Source organism: Psittacula echo (genome assembly GCF_963264785.1).
Source record: "Psittacula echo genome assembly, chromosome: 17".
NCBI lineage: Eukaryota > Metazoa > Chordata > Aves > Psittaciformes > Psittacidae > Psittacula > Psittacula echo.
In genome coordinates, this window is record NC_137753.1 from 4,312,895 (window position 1) to 4,337,312 (window position 24,418).

A 24,418-nucleotide genomic window follows, 5' to 3' on the forward strand; every position below is an offset into this window, starting at 1 on the left:
TTCCTGTTGAAGAAGTTACTGGCAATCACTGTGTAACGCCTTCTATTAACGAAGTCTTATTCTGGAAGCAGAAGGCATTTGGTTCAGAATGGTGCCCTCCAGCACTGGCAAACCTGGCTCAGCCCCATGCTGGCTTTTACTTACAGCTTTCTTGGACTTCTTCTTGGTGGAACGTGCCTTCTTTGCCTTCTCAATGACAGCATAGAGGGCAAAGCAGAGCCGCGCCATACGGGGAAGGTCACAGATGTTGATATCAAAATCCAGCCTCTGCTGCCACACAGGCTCCGAGCACACGTTCACTTCAGAGCTTGACACCGTCTTGCACAGCATCTCATTGCCATGAAAGAGCCCTGCTTGCACCACCAGCTGAGGGAAGGAGAAAGAGAACACCATGAATCCACAGGACTTGACTTGTCTGCTGGAGATACATGATTAGAAGAGCTGCAAAACGATGGGGCACTGGGCAGAAGAAACAACTATTTGATTGCCTGTTTCTTTATAAAGCCTTGCCCTGCATATGTGAGATATTCTTGCCCTGTTTCCTTCTTTTCCCTATGGGCAGACATTCCCTTCCCCTTTTCCTCATTCACCAACTTCCCCTCATGGCAGACACCCTGCAAATCCCAGCGCTTTACTGCATCATGCCTTCTGCCTAAACTTCACCCGTCAGAGCCTCTCCCATCATTCTCTCAGAGCTGTGTTTCCCCTCCCCTGCTCTCTGCCCCTCCATGCCACTGTCAAGCAGCGCTCCCGCAGGGCAGCAGCTCTGTTTGCTACTCCCATTTTGGCAGGGGAGTGTTCCTAAGAACGCACTGCTGGGCTGCTGGCTCGCAACTTCCCTTCCCCTTCCTGTTGTGCTGCAGTTTAGAAACTGCCCAAAGCCTGAATGAAGCGTAAGGGAGGATCATGTGAGACCGAGCTGTGGGCCCCTGCTTTCCTCACCACACAAACAAGGGATGCAGCTGGGAAAGCCAGGACACAAAACCAAAACTCCAAGGTGAGCGGGTACCTACCTTCATCCCCTCATCTGCATTGACCTTGCTGCCTTGCACCAGCTGGATGTAGAAAGACTGCTCCAAGGACCACAGAGAACCATAGTTTGGCTGGGAAGAGAAAAGGGTTCCTCCAATCAGGAATAAGTACAATAAAGACTTCTCAAGCCAGCACCAGACCTCATCTCTCATCACATGCTCCTTGCTCCAACAGAAAAGAGCACTGCATTGCAGGCAGGCAGCATGCGGTCTGTGACACCCAGGGAAGCTGTGGAGGGAGGTGGAAGGCTCTTAGACCCTAGTTAGGAACCTGTCCTGAGGAGGGCAGGGAGAACCAGCTGCTGTTCCCACACAAGATCAGCATCTCCATCAGGGGATGAGTTGAGGATGCCCCCTTTTACCTTTTTCTTGGGGAGCGGGGGGGGCTTGGCAGCAGTCTTGGGGGGGCTGGTGATACAGTTGGTTTGCTCATCTCTCATGGCAATGATAGTGGAGCAGTGTACCATGGTCAGATGGGGTGTCAGGCCTCGGTGCAGGCAGCTGCGAATGTACTGCAAAGAGAGGACAGAGTCAGCAGGGATGAAACGGAGCCAGGCAAGAGCAGGCAGCAAATCAGAACTGGCTGGAGCAGAAAGCAGGTGGAAGGAGTAAGGAAAGGACACAGCAATAACCAAAAATCAGTTTTAATTTATCTCCTCTTGGCTTCATAAACCTGCAACTCACTGGACTCATGTTGCCAGAACTGAGAATATGAAGTGCCTTTTATAGCTGGCATTTCATCAACTGACTCAAATGGCTGCATTAAGGGAAAACACTGAGGAGGATTCAGCACTCCCAACAGCAGTTTGCCTTGCCAGGGGAACACAGGATACAGCATTCCTTGCCCAGCTTTCAGAAAGAGAACCCCAGCCCACCATGCAAGCAAACAGACATTTCTAGAACCACAGTCTATAAATGCATTTACACAGCACTTGGTAACCAGGGACAGGATTAGATCATTAGCCCCTGAAAGCATAAGGATCTGTTAGGCTGTTAGAAGTATCCCTTGCCCTAAGCCGCATCCAAGTCCTGCCATTGTTGTGCTGCATTCCTGTAAACAGCACTGCCTCCTTGGGTTGGAGGATACCAGGTCTCAATCCACCCTCCCAGCAACAGGAACAGACTCATTGATAAAGCAAGACACAAGGCTCACCTGGAACTGGTACAGCGGGTAGTTTCCATAGAGGTATTCACATTTCCCATTCACCTGCAGGGTGTAGTCCTCTGGCTTCTCCACTGTCTCATGGCGGAAGACAGTAGCCTGCTTCTTGATAGCATAGCTCATTAATGTGATGGGGAACTCATTTGGGGAGATCTGGAAAGTGAAGCTCTCCTGCAGTACCAACAACACAGCATACGCTGTCAAACACCAGCAAAGGGCTGAAACCAGCTCAAGGAGCAGCAGGAGCTCAGCCGGTAGGTAACAACATTCCTGTTACTGACAATAAAGAGAAGGATAGGAAGGCAGAATCACCCACTCACAATCAGCAAATAAGCAGGGATATTTGGCAAACTGGGCAGGAGCATCTTTCAGCAGTGCAACCACAAGACTGGAAATCAGGACCTTCAAGTCCAGTTTAAGCAGAATCACCGGTTCATGCGGTTGCCAGTCATTAAAAGTCATCCCACTGCCACTCCACCAGCAAGGCAGAGGGTGGCTAAGGTCACCATGCTCAAACACACTGCTCTGGAAAGCCCTTCTCCCATGGGGGTGACTCTTGCTTCATGCCCAGGCACTACATGCAGAAATAACACTAACCCAAGGGTAGCAGGCAAGAACAGGGACTGATGCCTGCAAGCAGCATATGCTGATCATGAGCTGAGCAGACTCTTGGGCTCAAAAGGAAAGGCATCTATGGGGTTCTATGCTCCTTTCCTACCCTAAAAACTTCCCACCACGTGTACATGCAGCAACCTCAGCTACCAGCTAACCAGTACACCCAATGAAGGGGAACAGCTCCCTCGGCTGTAGGCCCAGTCTCCCTCCCAACCATCTCCACAGAAGAATGAACACTGACCACATGGAAACAATGTCCATGCACACATTATTCTGTCTCCAAGTGCCCCAAAGGAAGGCATAAACCAGTTAAACACAGCCATAGAAAAGATCATGCTTTACCCCTCCAGACTGGAACTTGACATTGACAAAAATGTTCTTGGTGGGGATATGGAGAGGGCCAGTGCCAGGGCCTTTGGCCATGGGCTCCAGCTGCAACGGGAAGTTGTACTCCATCCAAGCTGCCCAGCTGAGCTGCTGCCGCTTCGCTGCCCTCTCCTCGCAGAACTGGCACATTTTGGCACGGAAATCATTCACCTCTGGATCCTGCACTGAGTCAAACTCGTGCAAACCTACATGGAGAGTAGAGAGAAAGGCAAAATAAGCATCTGCACCCAACGGTAATCCAGTGTCTGTGAAAGAGTCTTCCTGAACATGTGCTCAAAGGTTGGCCAAGAGAAGTCAGCCTAGCTACGAGCAATTACTTATTTACTATGTACAAATGTACCCAATTGCTATAGCCCTCTGCCAGCAGGATGCACCACAGAATCACTACGGTTGGAAGGGACCTTTGGAGATCTTCCAGGCCAACCCCCTGCCAAGGCAGGATCACCTACAGCAGGATACACAGGAATGTGTCGGGGTGGGTTTGGGACGTCTCCAGAGAGGGAGACTGTACAACCCCCCTGGGCAGCCTGTGCCAGTGTTCTGCCACCCTTCTTGGGTCTGCACACACACACTATTCCCCTACATCAGTATTCCACACATAGCAAGGGTGTCTGGGACAGAACCATGATCCAACACCCCTGTCACACTCCTGGTGATGGGGAACTGACCTTTCCCAATGAGCAGGCTGATCTGGGAGTTAATAACCTTCTTGACTCTGTCTCCTTCCCGAGCCACGAGCCGCAGCACCGGCAGGAAGGGCTGGATGTCACAAAGCCGCCGCTGCTCGTCCTCCAGCTCCTGCTGCTCTGCTGTCTGGTTGATGCACGTGAAGACATAGGCCTCAGGATCACTGAGCATATGGTACAGCGGCTCATACTGCGCATGCTTCCACACCACCTGGGCCAGAGCAACAGCAGGGTGAAACTACCGCTGCACCGCCAGAACATCATCATCATCCTCTTCATCCTAAGGGTCTTTTCCAACCTAAATGATTCTGATCACCCCACAACCTCATTCCCTCAAGATACACCATTTGGTGAAGGCAATGCACAGCCAAACCTTCCCACAGCATTCCTGGAGCTGCAATCACAGGCTGCTTTTCAGCCAAGTCTGGTGGCTGCAACTCATGCTGAAATGCTGGGTAGATTTATTTGCAAGTGCCTTTAACTGACTTCTTTTCATGCTTCTCATTTGTTTCAGGCGAAGTAAATCCTTCAACCTGAGTATTTAAGTATCCCCCACCTGAATGTCTCACTGTAAGTACTGGCTGACTGCTGGCCTTGTGAACTAGAGGTACTGCTCCCACTGGAAGCAAAACTCAGTTAAATAACTTGCCCGCAGTAACATGAAATCTATGACAAGACCCAAGAACCCTTCATCCTTCACTCCCAGGGGGTGGCACTTCCACACCACACACTCCATTTCTTCACTCTCACCCTAAGTGCCTGCTATTGGAGGCAGAACTCCAGAGCAGACAGCCTCTGGTCTGGCCCAGTGCCTATTCTGGCTGTGAAACACAGACCTGTAACGTAACAGCTGGAACCAGTCAGCTCCAGTTACGGGTTTTTAGGCTGGTTTTGGGGTTTTTTTTACCTGAAAACTGCAGCACAAGAAAACCTGGAATAATCTGGCACTGTGCTTCTGTCCCTTGTGATCCATGACTCATCCAGGCCAGGCTGCTGCTGCAGAGAAAACCTTTCCCACTGTTTTCCTTCACTGTCCCCTGACACAGCCCATGGAAACAAGGAAGCAGCTACATTTCATTTACACATGCTTTCACTACGGCTTTTTATTCCTCAGAGAAGCACTAAGTAAAATCCTCCCTATGATTCCCATTCCCCATTTTCAGTATTCGCTTTCTGTGAGCTGGCATCCTGAATGCTTTCAGTCCAGCATCTGTATTTGACTATTTGGAGACTACAGCAGATAAGACTGTGAAACAAGTCTGTTACCTGCTTGATGGTGCCCAAGCTGGCATTGCAGGACACAGAGAGGTTTAAATATATGCCTGTGGGCAGCAGGAAGTCCACCTGGATGTTTTGGTTTTCCCCCTTGGACCAGAATTCCATAGGGCAGTAAATGCCTGGGGGCATCCTGCTCACTTCTTAGCTACCAGCTGCAAGAAAAGGGAACAAGGTCTGTAGCTGTTGACTACATAATGACTCCTCAGATGTGTGCTGGGCTCTGTAGAAAGTTAATGTGCAAAAGAACACAAAGAAAGAAAGGTTCAGCTCAGTAAAACATGCACCTTTAGTCAAACTTCCAGTCCAGTGCCTTTAAGCTACAGAGGCATTCTTGCTATGGCATTTGCTTCTGCCCCAGTGCAACCCTTTCTAGACTGGGATTAACATCTACATCTGACAGGGAAATTAAAGAAGTATTCTCAGTTGAGAACAAAGGCACTTGTCCCAATAAGCTCATCTACAACCAAGCAGCCAACACAAACAGTAAGTCCCTACCCCAGCCTTGGTAGGGCAGTCCTCAGGCCACATGCTCCAAGCTCCACTTCGTTTTTCCAGAGCTCAGTTCCAGTCTGCAAGAGGGAGAAAGAGATGTCGCTGGTTCTGAGTGTGCATTTTTATACACACAAATAATATACCACTGTACATCCCCCCCTCTACAAGTACAGGGAAAATACATGAGGCTGAGGCAGTCAAAATAGGTTTGTTAACTCCATTTGCACCCTTTCACTGGGGAGGGCTCTACAATTTAATCTTAGTACATCCGAAGAACTCAAAGAAGAGAAAAAGAACCTGAATGCTATCAGGTATAGACTTGGTTTCAAAGACAGGATAAGTGCATGTGTGCACAGCTAAAACAAAAGGTATTGAACAGAAATGCATCGTACGTTTGCTTTCTTAAAGACATGTAGCACCACAGTCAAAGAAACCCTCATGCTTCACCCATCTGCCCACAAGAAAAAAATACTACAGCTGTATAAAACTCCTCTAACAGATAACAAACAGCAGAGAGTGGTGTTCCCACATGCAGGAAGAGCTTGGAACTGTTAGCATTAGCCCCTAGCAAGAGACAGGTAAATGCTGTAACTAATTCCCTTCAATCGCCCCAGCAGAGGAGCCAGCTCACCCAAATTCCCTCTCACTTATCAGCTTTTCCACCAGGTCAGCAGAGAAACACAGCCTGGAGGGTGCTCACAGCGCCATGGCTCATAGCTGCTGTGGAAAGCAAGGCTTCAGCCTCCAGCCAGCCTGACTCTGCTGGGTCTAAACGCAGCCCTGCATGTGCCCCAAGCAGCTCTGTGTCACTGCTCCTCACCCGTGAAACCAGGACCGAATTTGCCCATTCACAATTTAAAACATGGCTTTGCAGCAAACTGAGACAGAAATAAAGCAAGATGCTGCTGAAGGTTTGGGTCTCCCAAGTCACAAAACCCTGCTGGCAGCCCCTCGTGAGCCAGCCCCTATGCTTCAGTATGACAAGAAACCCAGCATCTTATCTGCTAGTGCCTGGGAGAGCAGCACTTCCCCATCAGCACTGAGGTGAGGATTCCCAGAACTCTGAGCTGTGTTTTATCTGTCCCGCTTCCTCAGCGCACACGCTGTATCACACAGAGACCGGATACAGGGACCACAAAACCACCCATGTGCCTTAAGAAGGAGGGAAGTAAAATGGGGAGGAGGCAGGGTTTACAAGTTTGAATAAAGCAAAACAAGCTGCTTCTGCTCAATAACAAACTCAGCAAGTTTCTAGAGGATCTGCTCCCTCGGCCTTGCCCAGTGCCATAAAAGCAGCAAACTACCATGACTCTGCTGACCAGCAGAGATGGACACATGACAGTGACTGAACTGCTTCCTTCTGATGAGGATTTCTACCTGGTGTCACACCCCACCAGATATAAAGTATCTATCTAAGCTATTAGCACTACAATGTCAAGGTCAGGTTGTTCAATGCCTTGTTTTTCCAAACTCACTGATTCTCTCTTGATGCAGAGGGATTTTTCCAACAGAACCTGGAGGGAATATGCCACAGGAAGGCCAGCTCTGGACTTGCACGGTCTCTGACACTTTGTTTACCACACTTTCCCCCTTCCCATTACTAAATTCAGGATGCTGCCAATATTTAAAGGCCCCAGCATCCTCTCAGCCTTTCATCCCCGTGAATAGCTTAACACTGAAAGTCCCATATTGTGGTAGGTAGCTGTAGGGCTATTAGCCTGAGGTTCAAGTTAATCAACCCCGAATTAGCAGAAATCAGCTTACTGCACAACCTGCAGATCTCCCAAAGCAAGGGAGAGACAGAAGCTTTGTTTTTAGTGGGATGCAAACCCACAGAGCCAACCTCAAGCAGGTACACAGGCCACCAAAGGTCCCTGCTTATCAACACCAGCCCACCCATTCTCTACAAGACACCCTCACTCATCCTACTGCAATATACTACAAAGTATTCTTGCTAGAATACTTCCATATACCCCCACCTATGACTTCCTATAATACTTCTTCCTTCCCCAGCAGCCACATCCCCTACAAGCCTCAGCTACTCATTCCCAGTGCAAGGCAGGAACACTGCTGAGTTCCAGCTCCAAGGATGCCAGGCAGTGTAGCATGGACTGAGCATCAGAACAGACAAGGAGAACACACAAAGCTCTTGCTCTATAGCACACACATACACTCCATACAAGAGAGATGGACCTCAAGACTGGGTGGCCAAGTCATAACAATGCATACACCCAAGCTAAAGACCTGGCCCTTGTGGAGGCCAAGTATATTGTGAACTTCATTTAGCCCTAAACTGGAGGTATGCACAGCACCATTTGAGGAAACCACAGGGCCTCAAATAGCTTCTTATTCGTCTCATGCAGCAGTTTTCCTCTGGGCCTGCTTGTACACAAAAACTGCCCCGTGGTACGTACTTGCTTGGGCAGGACACTCAAGATCATGTGCTGTAAAGGTTGTCTGCAAGCCATGCAATCGTGCTGACTCCAGGAAGGGGAATTACCAGGCAGGAGTTGCAGGGGCAGCATCTTGTGGGCAGTGCTGCTGGCGTAGCTGAGCACATGAAGACAAGATGCAGTTTCCTCTGTCCCTCTGGATAGGCAGGGCCCCAGCTGCCCTAAAGAAAGAACCACTCTTCCCATCCCACAGGGAGGCAGTAATGGAAGCTCTTTTCCCAAAAGCAGCAAGCACATGTGATAGGAACCTCAGATCCTGCTGAGGAAATGTGAGGAGTGACCAGCCCCAACCCAGTGGGAGAGCCCAGCAGCGGGACAAGCAGTGTGTGGACTGGATGATGCACAGCACGGGCTGCGACTGAGGTCTGTGTGGGGCCACTACAGCTGCTGCTTTCAGGCTGCAGATAAACAAGCTCTCCAACTGCAGAGCACAGCATTGCTTTGGGCTTCTCAGAGCACATGAGGAAGAGAAATCCTGCTGTTACATCACACAGGCCCCAAAGCATCAAGCACGCACTCAACAATAGATTTCCATGGGTCCAAATACAAAGCTGTTCCCCACAATTCCCAGAGAATCCAAGTGTACTCCCCTTTCCACATGTATTTCTGTTCTGTGGGATGTTTTTGTAAGGGGAAAGTAAACATCTGTGTACTACAGACTTTCTCAGGAAGCTAGGAATAAAATACACACGGACCCTGCCTCTGGTACCGCAGCAAAACCTCCTGGTAGTAGGCAATTGCTCCCTCAATGATTCTGGGATATGGAGTCATATCCTAGAGGGACCACTGGGAAAGATGAATCCCTTGGTACTAATCCCTTCCTTACTGAGAGCTGTATGAACACTGAACCCATTTGACAATGCCCAGACCTGTTCATCACAGGGCAGCAAAAGAGGTGGAAGAAAATAACCATGAGGCAAAAATCCAGCTTTCAGATGAAGACAAATCCTCAACTTCCCCTCTCTCCTTTGCCTCAATACATTATTCTGCAGGAAAGCTACAGACTGCTTTGCTCTCCCTAAGGTTTCCCCTGGCATTAATTAGTGTGAAGTTATTAAATGTACATCTTTAGTAAAGGGAAGAGATGGCCAAGGCAGAGTTGATATACACATGGGACTAGTCCCTGCACCAGCCTGCCAGGAGAGCACGTAAACCCTCACTGTTCCTGAATGCCATATAACAAATACAGGCACACCATCACTAATAGGACGTACCATATGCTTTGAGTTCACACCCCCTGAGGAATAAATAATTGCACAGAAAGGCAAATCTATGCAGAGTGTAAGAGTCACACTTGAAACTACCCAGTCAGTATTTATCAAGCCAGCAGTCGACATAAACCACACTAACACAATTCTCCCCTTACAGAGTTATCAACCACAGCTCTGGTGTCTACAACACGCAACTTCTTGAGGGGAACAAGAACAGCGCTCCACAAGCCTCTGTGATGCTGCAGCATCAGGCAGACACGGAAGCTCCAACACCCACAAGCACATTACAAAATTACTAAACCCAGGGCTACAAAAATACCTTTCAAGTTGATAAGAAACGAGTGGCAGGGAGCTCACAGGTGATGTGTGCTGTGTGGGAGACAGCAGGAAGTCACCTTCATTCCAGGCATCAGCTTAGCTAGAGGAGGAGACCACAGGAATTTTGCTGTACACGTGCCTGACTTGTCTGAAGCACAACACCGTTGATACACGTGTAGGTCTGGACCAACCCTCGGCTTTTGTGGGTGCAGTCCTATCTCAATGAGTGTTCTAAAAGGGTTTTAAACTTGGTCATGGCACAAAAGAGCTCCGCTGTACGCTGGGGCAAGGCATTGGAGCACTCACAGGCTGTAAAACTGACTTCCAAGAAGAGTCTGGAAAGCTTTCTGTAAAATACAGATCAGTGTCTCAACTGTGCTGCTAGGCCATCACTGCTCTCCTCCAGTCCCTGTGACAGAGCCGCACCTTCAGCATAGGCCGAGTTGCACCAGAGCTCTGATTGTCTCTGGCTTCTCCTTCAACACATACACAACAAGCGTAAGAGTTGGTAGCAAAAGAGTAAGACCTCTTGAAAAGGTGTGGAGAAGCATTCAAGTGCTGAACAACCCCAAAATCAATATATTGGGTGACATGGTTTAGTGTGAGGTGTCCCTGCCCATGGCAGGGGGGTTGGAACTGGATGATCTTAAGGTCCTTTCCAACCCTATTTTGTGATTCTATAATTCTACAGCTTGTATTTTAGGCTTCATGTCCTCAAGCCCTAGTTTAGAATACTCTAATCTCCTTTGCTTGGTTTAGCATAATAAGACTTCTACCAAATACAACAATCAAATAAAGGTTTTTGCATATTAACAGCTTCTATTGTGTACGTTGATCTCTCATATCCTGCCGCACTGGTTCATTCAGTCACTCACAGTAGTTTGATGTTTACCCAACTCTACATAATAGACACAGTTACACATTGCTTTGATAATACCTCTTAGCAGAGATTTCTAAGCCACCATTAGTCACCTTTACTCCCTACTTTGCTTACACAAACCATTAGACTGAAGTAGACACATAATGGAACGTGCCCAGGATAACTGGGTGAGGGATGAAAACACACAGAGCCAACTGCAGGCCTCTAAACACTACAGAGCATCCTCTGCCCTACCAGAGGGGCTGATACAAACCAGCATTTACACACCAAAATGAGCATCTTCCCTGCATCAGGATGTCAGTGGGGAACCACGGATTTTTCCACCCCCTAAGGAATTGCTCTAGCTATATGGAGACTACAAGGATCAGGCTTTGAACAGCCACTCGATCCAAAGAATCCCTTGGCTTGTGCTTTTCCCTTTATGAAATAAAGGTTCCTTTACTTTGAGCACTTATGCTGCTCAATGCCTGCCTTACACATGCAGACCCCATAAAACAGGCTCACAGAGAAAAGTAATGGGAAGCAGAAGTACGCTAATGTAATCTGAACTGGAGCTAACCTTGTTTGTGTGCAGGGCTGATGATGAAAGGGGTTGTCAGCAAGGGAAGAGATAGGAAAGCAGAACGTACACGTTGTGATAAAACCAGGCTGTGGGGCTCCCGGCTCCAGAGGGACTAGAGAAAGAGCATCAGAGTGGTACAACATCATCCAAGCTCAGCAGGAACCACAAGTAATAGCCAGAGAGAAGGAAAGAGGAGCTCAGGCAAAAGCAGCTCAAGAGAAATGGAAATGCAAAGCCATACCTCATTCTGGAAGTACAACAGTATCACTAGAGAGGGGCAGAGAACCTCAGGGAGTAGGAAAAGCATCCGATGGGAGGCCTAATGAACCTTGCTTGGTGGAAACTTTCAAGCAGGCTTTCAGGCGAGTTTAACAGTCAATCAACTGCTTTCAGTACTGGCTGAGGAAGCATCTAGTGGAAAACAGTGTACTTAGTGGTTAAAGCAAGAGCTTGAAACTGACAACTTGCAAGGTTCCATTGCTAACACTGACAACTGTTGGATGCACGACTTCAAACAACAACTGCGTTTCTGTTTTCTCACATGCACAAGTATGTTTCATAAAGGATGCTGCAAGTCTTCAGTTCTGCCAAGCTGACTTGGGATCTCTGCACTTTTGCTGTTACTGCTAAGACAGGCAAGGACTGGGAGTTGGAGGAAGTTGTGATAAATGAAAGCTTCTAGCTGAAGAGGTCACTGAAATATGTCTCTTTCAACTGCTCCCATGAGCGAACAACACCAGAAACCCAAGTGCATCTTGCTGATGAAAACAGAAAATAAACTATTTCTAATGACCTTTCACTGCTACATTCAACTTCACTTCCAGGTTCCCACCTCAAGCACATACAACACACCACACTCAGAGACTCTCTTTGGAGAGCTCTTAAGTCTCCCTTGGGCCCTGCCAAAACAGACAATCCAAACCTAACCCACAGCAGACACACACACCCCTGTTAGCGACCGATCCAGGCAGCACAACTGCAATGTCAGAGCAGGTACGATGATGGCCAGATGCGGCCAGGCAAGCCAAACCTCTGGGTGACTGCTCACTGCAGTGACAAGGTGCCAAGTGCCAAACCCTTCAGGTAAAGGCCAGGCAGGAAGCCCAGCAGGACAAGACCCCCCTCCCGCAGCCCATGGGGTTGGTCAGCAGCGTGACACGAGTGGTCACCATTCCAAACAGACACACCAGTGCTATCCACCCACCTTGGAAACGGAGAGGAGCGCTGCTGCAAGCATCAGTTCCTGCGGGGGGGACACGGCTTCAAGGACTGACCCCCAAGGCAGCTAAAACCTACCCCCGAGTCTCCAAGCGCGCCGCACTCACACAGCAGCGGTGCTCCTCCCGAGGCACGCAGTTTGTTAAAGGAGCCCGGGCAGTCACCGGGGTTCGCCGCCGCAAACAGCACAGACACACACGTAGAGGCGAGACGGGGAGCACAGCGCGAACCGCGCCAGTCGCGGGTCCCCGCCGGTGCCGGGCAGCGGCTCCCAGGGCCGCGGCAATGGGGTGCGATGCGGCCCGGCCCGGCGTAGGGACCGGCGGCCGCTCCTGCCGGGCCCCGCTCCTCCTCCTTCTCCTCCCCGCCGCTGCGGGCTGCCCCCGGCCCCAGCTTCCCCCCCCGGCCCGGCGCTCACCTCCCTGCTCGCCTGCGGCGTCTCCCGCGCTCCGGCCCGGCCCCGCTGCCGGCTGGTGCGGGCGGCACCGCCCCGGCACCGTCTGCAATGGGCCGCGGGAGCGCGCACCGCCCCCCCGCCACCCGGCGAGCGCGCCTGGCCCGCCGGTACCCGCGCACCGGGTACCCTGCGCCGCGCACATGGGGCCCCGCACTGCGCACATGGAGCCCCGCACTGCGCACCGCTGACCCCGCATCAGCCCCGCGCTGCACACATGGAGCCCCTGCACCGGCCCCACACCGCGCACCACTGACCCCGCACCGGCTGTGCGCCTCGCAGTGCTGGCCCCGCACTGGCCATTCTGACCACGCACCAGCCAAGCACCACACACTGCTGGCCCAGCACCGGTCGTGCTGTCCTGGGCCCCAGTAACCGTACAGTCACACACAGTAGAACGGCAGCAGGAACGTGGCACCGTGCTCCAGCACTGCAGCACTACACAGCAGTCACCCTCTGTCATTGTCACACACAGGTCACTCCAGCTATGCGCTGCACACCAGCAACCTGTGCAGCCCTGGTTTAAGCAGCACAGAGCAATGCAACAGCCCCAGGAGAATTTGCCTGGCAGTCAAGCACAGAAAATGGCCAAAGCTGCCACCATCCTGATGCAGCTGACGTTGTGGATGTATCAGGGACACTCTGCTGGCAGCACCAGACAACAGCTCCATTATTACCACAGTCGCAGGTCTAGCTATAGGCCACCGTGTTGAAGACAGGCCCTAAATACGTACATATGTATAAACCTAAACACACAGGGGATTTAAAATGGTTTGGGATTCACTCCTTCCCTGGAAAGGGCTCCTTTGACAACCTCGACCACACACTCGTTTTTAATTCATCTGGAAAGTTTTGTGCAATAGATACCCTCTTTAACCTGCCAGAGGGGAGACTGAGATGAGCTCTTAGGCAGAAGCTCTTCCCTGTGAGGGTGCTGAGGCGCTGGCCCAGGGTGCCCAGAGAAGCTGTGGCTGCCCCATCCCTGGCAGTGTTCAAGGCCAGGTTGGACACAGGGGCTTGGAGCAAGCTGCTCTAGTGGAAGGGGTCCCTGCCTGTGGCAGGGAATTGGGAATGGGTAAGCTTTAAAGTCCCTTCTTTCCAAACCATTCTGTGACAGGGAAGATCCCAAATCAAGGAGAGTCAAGTGATCTGGGGGACAAGGAGAAACACCTCCAAGGCAGGCGAGGTGCCCTCAGGGCCCAAGGTAGAAGCAGGGTAGCATTAGGTTGTAACACTCCTGGTGTTCTTACTAGCACCATAGGAGAGGGGAACCCAGCACAGCTTTATGTGCTGGCATACACAGGACGCACACGCAATCGAACCTTATCTTTTTCTGCTCCAATCTGTTGTACAGGCTCCTTGGCTGCAGGGAACCCCCAAACCCACCACCCAGGCGCCAACCCATGGCAGAGGGGTCCATCCCACCAGTGCCCCAAGGATCGGCCACTTCTCAGTGGGGCTGCTGTCACCCTTCTGCACAGAGCATCTCTCTGGCTCGTCAAGGGAAATCAGCGGCGATTCCCCAAAGCAGCAGCAGATGGGGATAAGAAACGTTTCCAGTGCTCAAAGACAGCCTCTCCTCTGTCTCATTAAATTTTCAGCAGCAATTAGGTACCCAAAGAGCATCTGAAAGCTCACTTGAAAAGATCTCTCTTTTCACACATCTCCTCTTGCACTTGAGAAGTGCCCGCTGTACTTTGGGTCTCAAATAATTAGAGACTGTGAACCTGGGTTTGTGCTTTTAAGTATTTCACTCCTGCACATGGAAACAACCGACCTTGGTACAGGACATGGTTAATGTTACCACATTGCCCTGACTGGTCCTCCCCAAATCATCATTTTCCCTAAAGCTTCTCCTGCTGAAAGCAAGTGATTAAGGTATAAACTCTCTTTTTTTTCCATGTTATAATCCAAATAAAAGCTCATTATTCTTGCAATCTGACTCACTTTTTTGTCCCTGAACATTACTACTTGGCAACACAGACATCTTGCCTTCAGTACAAAGTGTGACTCTTGAAACATTCATTCTCCAACACCATTTGAATCTACTATACTATCATGTCTTAATGTGACCTTTTAAAGCTCAAACCGTCTATTTTAAATCATCAGCCCTGACATGTGCTGATGATATTTTTAAACAGACTGTTTACAGGAATTCTGGTTTCTGTTCTGCTATTTTTTTTCTCCTTTTCAACAGCCTTTCTACTCATCTCCACGTTTCACATACAGAGCTATACTGAACATTGACAGGACATTTGCCCACCCGGCCTGTGAGAAGGTGGACACCAGAAACCATAAGGAAGGGGAAAAGGAACTAGAAGTCAGAAAAATAGTTGCTACCTGCCAGGTTAGAGATCTGAGACCTCCAGGAGGAGCAGAAGGAGAGCCCTGTCAGTTGTTTTTCCTCTCTTATTGACAACAAAACAGTGCAAATGCATTTGAAGAAAACGCTGCTGAGGCGGTCAGTGGCATCCATGTGGTGTTTTTCCAAGTGCGTCCAATATTAGGCATGTGCTGGGCATGCCAGTTCAAAGAGACCATCACCGCACCATGCCAATCAGGTATGAATTTACCCACAGTTGCTCATAAAAGACTCTGTATGGTTAATTTTGCATCCTCAGCTCTTGAGTTCTCCTGCCACGCTGTGGGCACGGGCTCCATGTCACTTGTCCCAGTGAATTTGCCAGAAATGCGATTCCATGCTCCTGCTGAGCCAGGGATCAGGCTTGTCCTGCTTGGCGAATGATGCAGACCCCAATGTTGCACCATGATCTGAGTTTTACGCAGAACTCGCTTATTAGGACAGTGCAAAGGAGCAAAGAATGGCCACTTTTTGCATAATTGATGGGCAATAGGGACTGTCTCTAATCTCTGCCACAGGGACATGGCAGCTCTGTCCCCAGTTCAGAGCCCTCCAATAACAAAAGATAAGGCAAAGTGCAACAACTACAGCTTGACTCCAAGGAAGCACCAGGCAAAGACAACTGAGTATCTATGTGGACATAGTTGATGGATAACACAAACTGACTTTCATTTAAAAAGGGATGCTCTCTCAGACTGCATTACTACCCTGGGTAGTGCATTACTGCGCTGTGGACTACCCAGGGTTAACATAAAGCTGCAGAGAGCACAGAGACAAATGGCCAGGAGGAAAGGGAGGATGAGTTTTCAAACATTCTGCATCACAAGACTCCAGGCTCAGGGTATGAGTCTTTGCAGGATAAGGAGTGCCCAGAGCTCACGGGAAAGAAGGAGAAATCCCTATGGATGGGGATACATATCCTGCAGGGCTTGGCTAGGGCTAAGGGCTGCTGTCCATTATATATTTCTTAAAGCCTAATCTAAAGTGCAATTTTCTTCCCATCTTATGGCTGTACCCAGTTTCAATGACTACTCACATTAAACCTTCTTTTTATGCCCCTTTTCTTCAACAAAAGCCACTTTTGAGCCCTTTTTCTTAATTATTAGTCTTTCATAGCTCCACCCTTTGGCATTCATCCTCACCTCTTCTTTCAGGTTGCTTCCTCTCTTCACTGCTCCAGGTACACCATTCCGGTACATCCACTCACCACCTCAGCATCCGTATACACAGTGGGCACGGTTGGAAACACTGGCAGTACAGCTCCTAACCATCTCCCTTCCAAAGCCCTTCTCTACACCAATTTGCTGCATGAGAAATGCAGCCAACGTTCATAACCTAGATGAGACATCTGGCCAGCTTTTGGAGGAGAAAGGAACAGGGGGAGAAAGAAGAGGATGACAACAAGAAAGTGCAACCACAGTGCCTTGGTATTTACAGGGCTGCCCAGCAAGAACGTTTTCAACTGCCAGTGGAGCACCTGGAGAGCAAACCACCATACCTCAGGACCTCCTGGGTCCTAAGCCACGTAGATGTTGGCAACCTTAGTAAATAGTAATGCTTATGAAGCCGTATCCACCACTTCTACAGACAAGGCTAGAAGCAGTCTCTCTTAGCCTGCACTTACAGGGCTATGGGGTAAACAAACAAACAGAACCCCACCAAACTCACCACATCGAATTGCACCACAAAACAAACAGGAAGCCAGAGCAGTTTTAGGAGAGCTGAAACTATTCGCTCCATGTGGTTAACACTCCCCAACAGGTGGGAAACCACGTTTCTGCTTCAGCTATGCAGTTACAGCTGGTAACCTGCTCTTATTTTAAAGTCAAAAGAGGGTTTTTTTGGCAACAAGCTCTGAAATAGCTGCATGAAGTGTATAACCCTGATCTGCACCGGCTACCACAGAGGTGAGCAGCAGAGCTCACCCATGCAAGCACAGCCACAGGATACATCCCTTGCTGAGAAATGCCTGTGGCCAAACCAAATACTGCTTCAAGACGTGAAGATCACGGTCACTTTTTGCATGTTACACAAAGGGTCTTTGTGCTACAGCATAATGCTGCACTGCTACAGGCTTTTCATTCTCTGTTGGGATTGCTTTAAACACACGCACACACACACACACATACATACATATATATAATATATATACATACACACACGTGGGGAACCCAAGCTCTCTTGCAAAGCAAGTGTGCACCCTGAAGAGAAGTTAGGATATCAGGATAAACTGTATGAAGTGTTTTAACCGCATCTTACAGCCTCCAACTGCTGCCCACGTTCATTTTCCTATTTTGAACTTTCTAATTCTCCATCTTTGAATAGGCAGAGCTACTGCAGCCTTATCAATTACAATGTACTTCATAAACAGTTGAATATTGCTCTATTTTATAGATGTTTAATCAAGTAGGACACAACATAAAAGATGAGGGGAAGAGCTTCATCACTTTGAAAATCAGTGCTAGTGCTCTAAGGAAAGTATTGACTAACCTAAACCAGCTGCAGATCCAAAACCTTCTAAATTTTACTGGGGAAATTCAGATATGAATTCACAATTTCAACGTCAAGCCCCATATGATTATTCACACAATGTCAGCAGTGTGGTAGGATCTTAGAGAGCACACAAACTACCCAACTAGCCAGAAGTATGACATAGTGTATGAGCTGTATAGGAGGTGATGGTGAATTATTAGGGGGTGGGATTCAAGGATCTAAGCAGCCTGTTTGCTCAAATTGGCCAAAAATTGAATGGGGGAATAATGGAAAAATCAGGTTAAATCTCTGGTGTCTTTGTTAAAGGAGTTGTTTTATTAGGATAATATGAATTTACTTATTGAACATCTAAGTATTTAGTGAGGAGAAGGAGAAAGAAGAAGAAAAGTGGAGGAAATGGGGACTTAAAACAATTAGGTTCAGAATAATTCAAGCAGTTTGGGAGGTGACTGAGCAAAGGCCATCAAGTGCAGCGGGACCCATGTCTGGTGGAAATGTAAAGAGATGATGGACAATGACCACACAAGGGAAGAGCTGCAAGGAAGATGATGACACAGTTCCTATGGTAATGCTGGCTTCTGCCAGGGTTGAAGAAGGGAATCCCATCTCCATGCACTGCTAACTAGTTACATCCTGGAGCACACATCTGAAACCAACTCTGAAACAGATGCTGGTTTTCTCCCGTTTTCATCTACGCTCAAGCAACCTTCCCAGGAGAAGGATCTTTCTCCAAAGAAAAATGCAGCAGTAATTCCATAGCTTGGACTTGGGGACAGCTGAATGCTCAGTGCTGAGAACATGATGGTTTTTCTTTCAGGAACAAGGTCACAGTTTGCTTGTTGACGCTGCCACAAGAGAGATTCCAGAGAAGAAAACCATGACAAGGCCCCAGCATGTTTTTCTCTTTGTTTGATGGACATGCATTCAAACAAAAAACTCCCCAAGTGAAACCCCATGAACTGTATAGGAGGTGATGGTGAATTATCCATCACGTGATGATTCAGGTGGGATTCAAGGACCTGAGCAGCCTGTTTGTTCAAAGAGCTTCTGAAATAGTTTCAAGCCAGGGCGCCCTGAATAACAGAGAGAAGGAAAAATGATGACAAAGATCCTCTGCTCTCTTGCTGAAGGCCAGAATGGCATCATTTGGTGTCCTTGCCCAGACAAAAATACCTGTTCATTTGTGCGAGTACACATTTAAAGGAAGAATACTGCAGACTTGAGAACAAAGAATTCATCTATGACTTCCCCATCAATGTTTGCAGAGGAAAAACAAGCAACAAGAACTGACCTGAGTTAGCTGAAGCAAGCAGCTCAGATTCCTGTCTTGATCAGCAGCAATACCAAAGGATTTCTGAGGGAGAAAAATCCCCAGAGGCAGCTCTCTTTAGGAGGTTATCAAAATGAACCAAGGAGCCTTCGTTTGATACCTCCTTGGCTGTTTCTCCATCAGAATTTCAATGTTACAACCTCTGCCTGTGCCAAAGTATTGTGCTAAGGAAAAAGCAAGTTCTCTTACTTGTTGGTGTCGCAAGCAGCACCACATCCCAGAGAACAGAGTCAAATGCTTGATAGGAGGAGATGCTACTGACCCAGTTCTGTGAGATACGTGAGCCCACAGCTATATCAGGGATACAGTTTGAGTTACTGACTGCAAAAACACAAGATAAAATGGTTTGGGGAAAACCACACAAAACCAAACCAACACCAATAAAAATCCCCACCAAAATTACACATGCTGCTTTGAAAGCCAGATGCTTTCAAGGACAGGACCTGGAGTAAGGTACTCATGTTAAACTGCTCATACTGGCACTGATGCCACAGCTTTTAGTAAGCTGTTTCACCTGCTTTTCTCTGTGTTCTACAGTGCATTTTGTGAAGCTTTGCTGTTTGTGCAAGTCTCTGATGGTGCTACACGGGTTCAAAGCATCCATGTCTCAACACAGAATATCACTGACTTCTTTATCACTCCAAAATATAATTGCACACATTGACATGGCATTTGTACACACACACAAGGAACGTCTCTCAGAACTCACTTCTGTTGAAGATGGGGTTTGGATACAAAACCAACGAATGTCTGTAACACAAATGGACAGAAGCTGCATCCCTTTCCTGACTGCTGGTTCTTCAGGAGGCACAAACAGCTTTCCTCTGTTGTGTCACAAAACCATTTCTTGGGAGTCCTTTCTGCAGAAACTGAGTGATCTATAAACCCAGAGACTCCCATTATGAGCTGTAACTGCCTGTTTAACCAAAACACCCTGTTTCATCTTGAAATTACTATTAGGGGATTCTGGATCCTTTGCTACCCGAAGAACAGCAGCACCAGTTTTCCCACACCAAGAAGCACTGTTCAAGTTCTGGAGTGTTGGGTTCCCAAGAAATATAACCCCAGACCTCAGAGACAAAGTCAGAGCAGTAAAACAAAGCCCTGCATCCAAGTTGGGAATTTTGGGGGTCCTTATTGACCGTTTCCAGTAAGCCCGGATCTCACCAACTGCAGTGTGGGGGGCTGGCTGCACCCTGAAGACACAGCCAGATGCAGGTGCCTTCCTCCACTAAGTATTTAGCACAACCTCATGGGTTTGTTATATTTGGGTGGGTTTTGTTTGTTTTGCTGTGTTTGATGTTTAAAGTGGATATTCCAAACTAAACAACGCTCAGAACCCAAACAAATACACATAAAAACCCCCAGAATGTGTCACGTTACAAAATGAGGCCGATGCCAGTGACAAATGTCTGAAGAATTTTTTAGCAGCCACCTGAAAAATCACTTAAGAGTCAGAAATAAGCAGCAAAGGCCATGGCATGAGTCATCAGTGACAACAAGGAGAAAAGGAATGTGAAGAGTTTATTTCTTTTGTACTCAAATGAGAGAGGGCTTTGGGCTGAAAAGAAAACGATTGGTTTTACTGTTAGCAGAGTAAAATTTCCATCTGTGACCAGGGGAATTTCCACCTGAGGCAGAGCAATGAAGGTTCATTTACATAGCAGGAGGTAAAGCTACAGCTTCTACCCTGGGAACAGCGTTGAAGGAAAAACAAACTCTTTTCGGTAGCAAAGTGCAAAGTTTTTGTCCTCAAATTTGGGGCCAGAAATAGATAATGTTTGTTTTCATTAAGTCTTGGAAAGTTCTTACAAAGAAGAGCAAGATGTATTTCACGGAAGCAAACAGTCCAGCCAGCCTAAACAGAACTAGGACTGGGAAACTGTACCAGACAAGTATTAACTCTGCTAAGCACTTACACTACATGCTGCAAGGGTGAGTGTGCCTCTCAAAATAAAACAAAAGGCTTCACTGTTTATTATTGCAGTATCATCATTTCAAATGTGGCACCAGCCAGGATTTGAGCAAGGTCAGGTCTCCCCTCACATCAGCAGGATGCACTTAAGCAGCTACATTGGCTGCCTCAAAGGAGTTTTGCGGGTCTTACCCTGCCTCTTTCCATGACACTGGCCATGCTACAAACTCACTGCCTTAGATTCCCTTTCAGGACAGTGGAACAGTAATGTTTAGCATTGGGTTACACTTCAGAGATGAGCAGGTTTTGTTCCTCCCTGTCTTCATTGCTGTTTTTTCTGCTATCAAAAAGGGGAAAACCAGAGTACCACAAACTAGTAAAGTCTTTAAAGTCAGTCACCTAAAACCAGAGATACAGGGGACTCTGGTGGGGAAGAGCCTTCAGGAAAGTTCTCCACCAGCCCAAACCCATCCCACTGTGGGTATCAGCAGTAAATCACAGCCTGAGGGATAATTTCAAGCCAGTCCTTGGGATAGGTCCCCTAGCACATGGTTTGGTTGGGAAGAGCTGCTCAGTGCCAGGCTGGCATCCATTAGCCTGATAGGTTTGACAAGGGCAGGAATGGACATCTCCAGCAAAGCACAGGAGTTCTGCAAGCCCAGATGAGTGTGGATACACCCCTAGGAATAAACCTTCTTCCTATTGGAATGCTTAGCAGTGGCATCACCCTCCACATCCACTCTCTTACTTGGGTAAATGGAGCACTTCTTATGGTAGCCAGCCATCAGCCTTACAGTGCCACACAGGGTGGAGAGGAGCTGCCTATGAGCACACACACCACCTTACATGCACATACAAAATAAGAGGTGAACTACATGCAAAACAGCAAAGCAAGACACACAGAAGGCACATTTAAGATATTATATGTCTATGTATATATTATATATATAATATACATATATTATATAAAGATATAAAAATGATATTATAATAGTGAGCTATTGACAGAAACCTGGATGGAGAACCATGAGGATTTTAGCCTGAATTTGATGCAACTTCATTTCCACTTGGTCCTCAATAGTCAGGTTCTATATTAATGAAAAGCACACAGCAACTCACACCCCTATCTCTTCTACACAAGAAACATTTCACTCTTCCCCAGGCTGCCTGGAAGTCCCTTTGCTAAACGCTATAAGCCTGTTCTACACCATCACAAAGACCTTAAGTCCAGCCTTAACCTGACACTAAGAGGAATAAACCATCAAAAGCAGCCCTAAGGCACTTGCTGCCTGTGGTGCTGCTGGGGGCTCAGCAAGATAACAACTTTGCATTGAATTTCCTATTTTATCTCCATGCTACCTGCAACAGGAAAAAACTCAACCACTCATTTCCTTCCTCCTACCCACTTTCTGTTTAGTGTTTTGAGTGACTGATCTAAATTAGCTACAGTCAGGAGCCAGATTTTCAACCTGGTCTTCTAAAGGCCATGGGTAGAAAGACATGGAGCAAAGTCCCCTGGATAAAATGACAGGGGTGAGGAGAGGACAGTAACAGGCACAGAGTTAGCAGAGCTCTCAGGCAGCAAGAAGCATGATTCCCAGATGCCTACAGGAAGAAACCACGTACACACTGCTGTCAAAAGGAGATCGATTGTGCCACAGGGCTCATGCACAACTTTGGCAAGGTGATGCTTTCAGAATTAGGCTTGGAAATGTAATGGAAAAACTGAGTGAAATCTGTGCAGCCTCTTTCCATAAGCACCAGCTTCACTGGACATGCTGTGATGTACAGTAATATTGCCAAAGCACGTTGCCAAGCCATGCTGCTTTGCACAAGTTTGAGAACAAAATGATCTGGAGCTCCCATTGGAGATACCAAGAAACACAGAAACCACTTGAAAACATAGACTGAATACAGCCATTTGCTAAAGCACTACATGAGGGGATGTAGCTTCTTTTCAATGACCTGACCATAAACCCCTGCTTCTAGAAAGAGAAGGTTTGAAAGAATTAGCAACAGGAAACAAGGGACTGGAAAAGGGAACTATTCCATTTACATTTGTGTCAGCAGAGTCTCCCTTCACCACCCTATTTCAAACTGGGAGCCAAAGAGCAGCTCTCCCATGACGGAGAGCAGCAGGAACCATTGCTTGCTTTGCTCTGAGAGCTCAGAGGTGCCAAGTCTTGAGGTAGATGTTTTGCTGGGAAGCACTGACTTCAACACTGTCCAAATAGCTTACAGCACAGAGCTGTCTGTAGCACGGAGAGGGCTTTGCTCTGCAGCTGGGCAATCCCAGCGCTGTCACTAGGGTGCAGATGCACATGGCTCACACAACTGCAAACTGCATCAGCAACTGTTCTGAGCTGTGCAGGCTGGAGAAACGGGGAGCAAAAGTACAACAGGACTGACAGTGCCTTTGGTGTGGTTATCTACTTGCTAGATGTGTGGCTCCCTAGCAAGGTGCCCAACAGGTTCACCCCAGTGAGCACCTAATGGCAGCGTTTCCTGCCTGCTTCTGTGGCCACCACACACCACCCACCTGCTTGTGTCAGGCTCCTTTGGGACCCTCTGGGGAGCAGAGATGCTCACACTCAACTCTCTGAAGAAAAAGGGCCTCAAAAGACATTTCCTCCCCAACCCTGAAAGCCCCCAGCAAAAACATACCTATCAACTGCACATGTGATCTCTTCAGTGGCAAAAGCAATTCACAAGCCCTTTGGCACTAAAAATACATCCTTCTTCCTCAGACTTCTCCTTTAACAGAAGCATTTCTCTTTCTGTGCCATTTCCCAGCCTGTCTCTCTGGTCTCTTTTACTAACTCACACGCTGGAACCAGACGAATGCCCTCTCACAACACAGAGCTCCTGATGATGCCATATGGGCTTTTAATGTCATGCCATTACAACCCCAGCCACAGCACCCACTTACAGGCCATTCAGCGCTAGCAGGTCATGCCCTGACTATTCCTCCATGCACATTATTTATTTACCATTCTTCTCTTCCTTCAATGCTTTATTGATTGCTGCTGCTTACTCTCTTGAACCCTGCTTGCGCATTCCCTGTGTCGGGAGGTCAGATGCAGCAGCAGGGGAATGGAGGTTAGCAACTGCTTCCTGAAACACCAGAGAGTCTTTTCCCTGTGGCCACACAAAGATCCACACAGCAAGCATGAGGACTGGAGTCACTCCCTCATTAGCAAATGACGAAGACCCAAGCCAACCAACCCCTCAAAACCCACACCTCATCTTTCTTCACTGCTGAACGGCAACCAGCAAGAGCCCACAGAGATTTGAAAGGTATTTTGCCAAGGGAGATGCACAAGTGCATACATCTGATCTCATTCCCAGAATGAGGAGCTCCTGTCCCCTATGGCTCCTATCTCTACTGAACCTCTATCTCTGATAAGGACTCCCCAGCATGTTTGGTGATAACAGTTCACCTGGCACTGGGAAGAGCTCACAGAACAAAGTCATCCCCTCCAGGTACTTCGGATAGCAAATGACCAGCCACAGGACAATCAAACCTTGATTAATTTTGTATCACCTGCTTATGACCAGTGTTCCCACCTCA

General features: G+C 48.1%; 1 protein-coding gene across 4 annotated transcripts in view; it reads right to left on the reverse strand.

The window, feature by feature from the left end:
- The window catches only part of PIK3CD (phosphatidylinositol-4,5-bisphosphate 3-kinase catalytic subunit delta), a 28,462-nt gene extending 16,087 nt beyond the window's left edge, over nt 1–12,375 (reverse strand). For all 4 annotated transcript variants that reach the window (XM_080631405.1, XM_080631404.1, XM_080631407.1 and 1 more), the window contains exons 1-9: nt 12,280–12,375; nt 5,655–5,728; nt 5,148–5,311; nt 3,864–4,092; nt 3,151–3,380; nt 2,185–2,364; nt 1,394–1,543; nt 1,014–1,103; nt 145–366 (exon numbers count right to left, since the gene is read on the reverse strand). In XM_080631405.1, the coding sequence (XP_080487531.1) occupies nt 145–366; nt 1,014–1,103; nt 1,394–1,543; nt 2,185–2,364; nt 3,151–3,380; nt 3,864–4,092; nt 5,148–5,288 (1,242 nt within the window). In that variant the 5' untranslated portion in view covers nt 5,289–5,311; nt 5,655–5,728; nt 12,280–12,375. The remainder of the gene's footprint in view (nt 1–144; nt 367–1,013; nt 1,104–1,393; nt 1,544–2,184; nt 2,365–3,150; nt 3,381–3,863; nt 4,093–5,147; nt 5,312–5,654; nt 5,729–12,279) is intronic.
- Between the last annotated feature and the right edge of the window lie 12,043 nt (nt 12,376–24,418).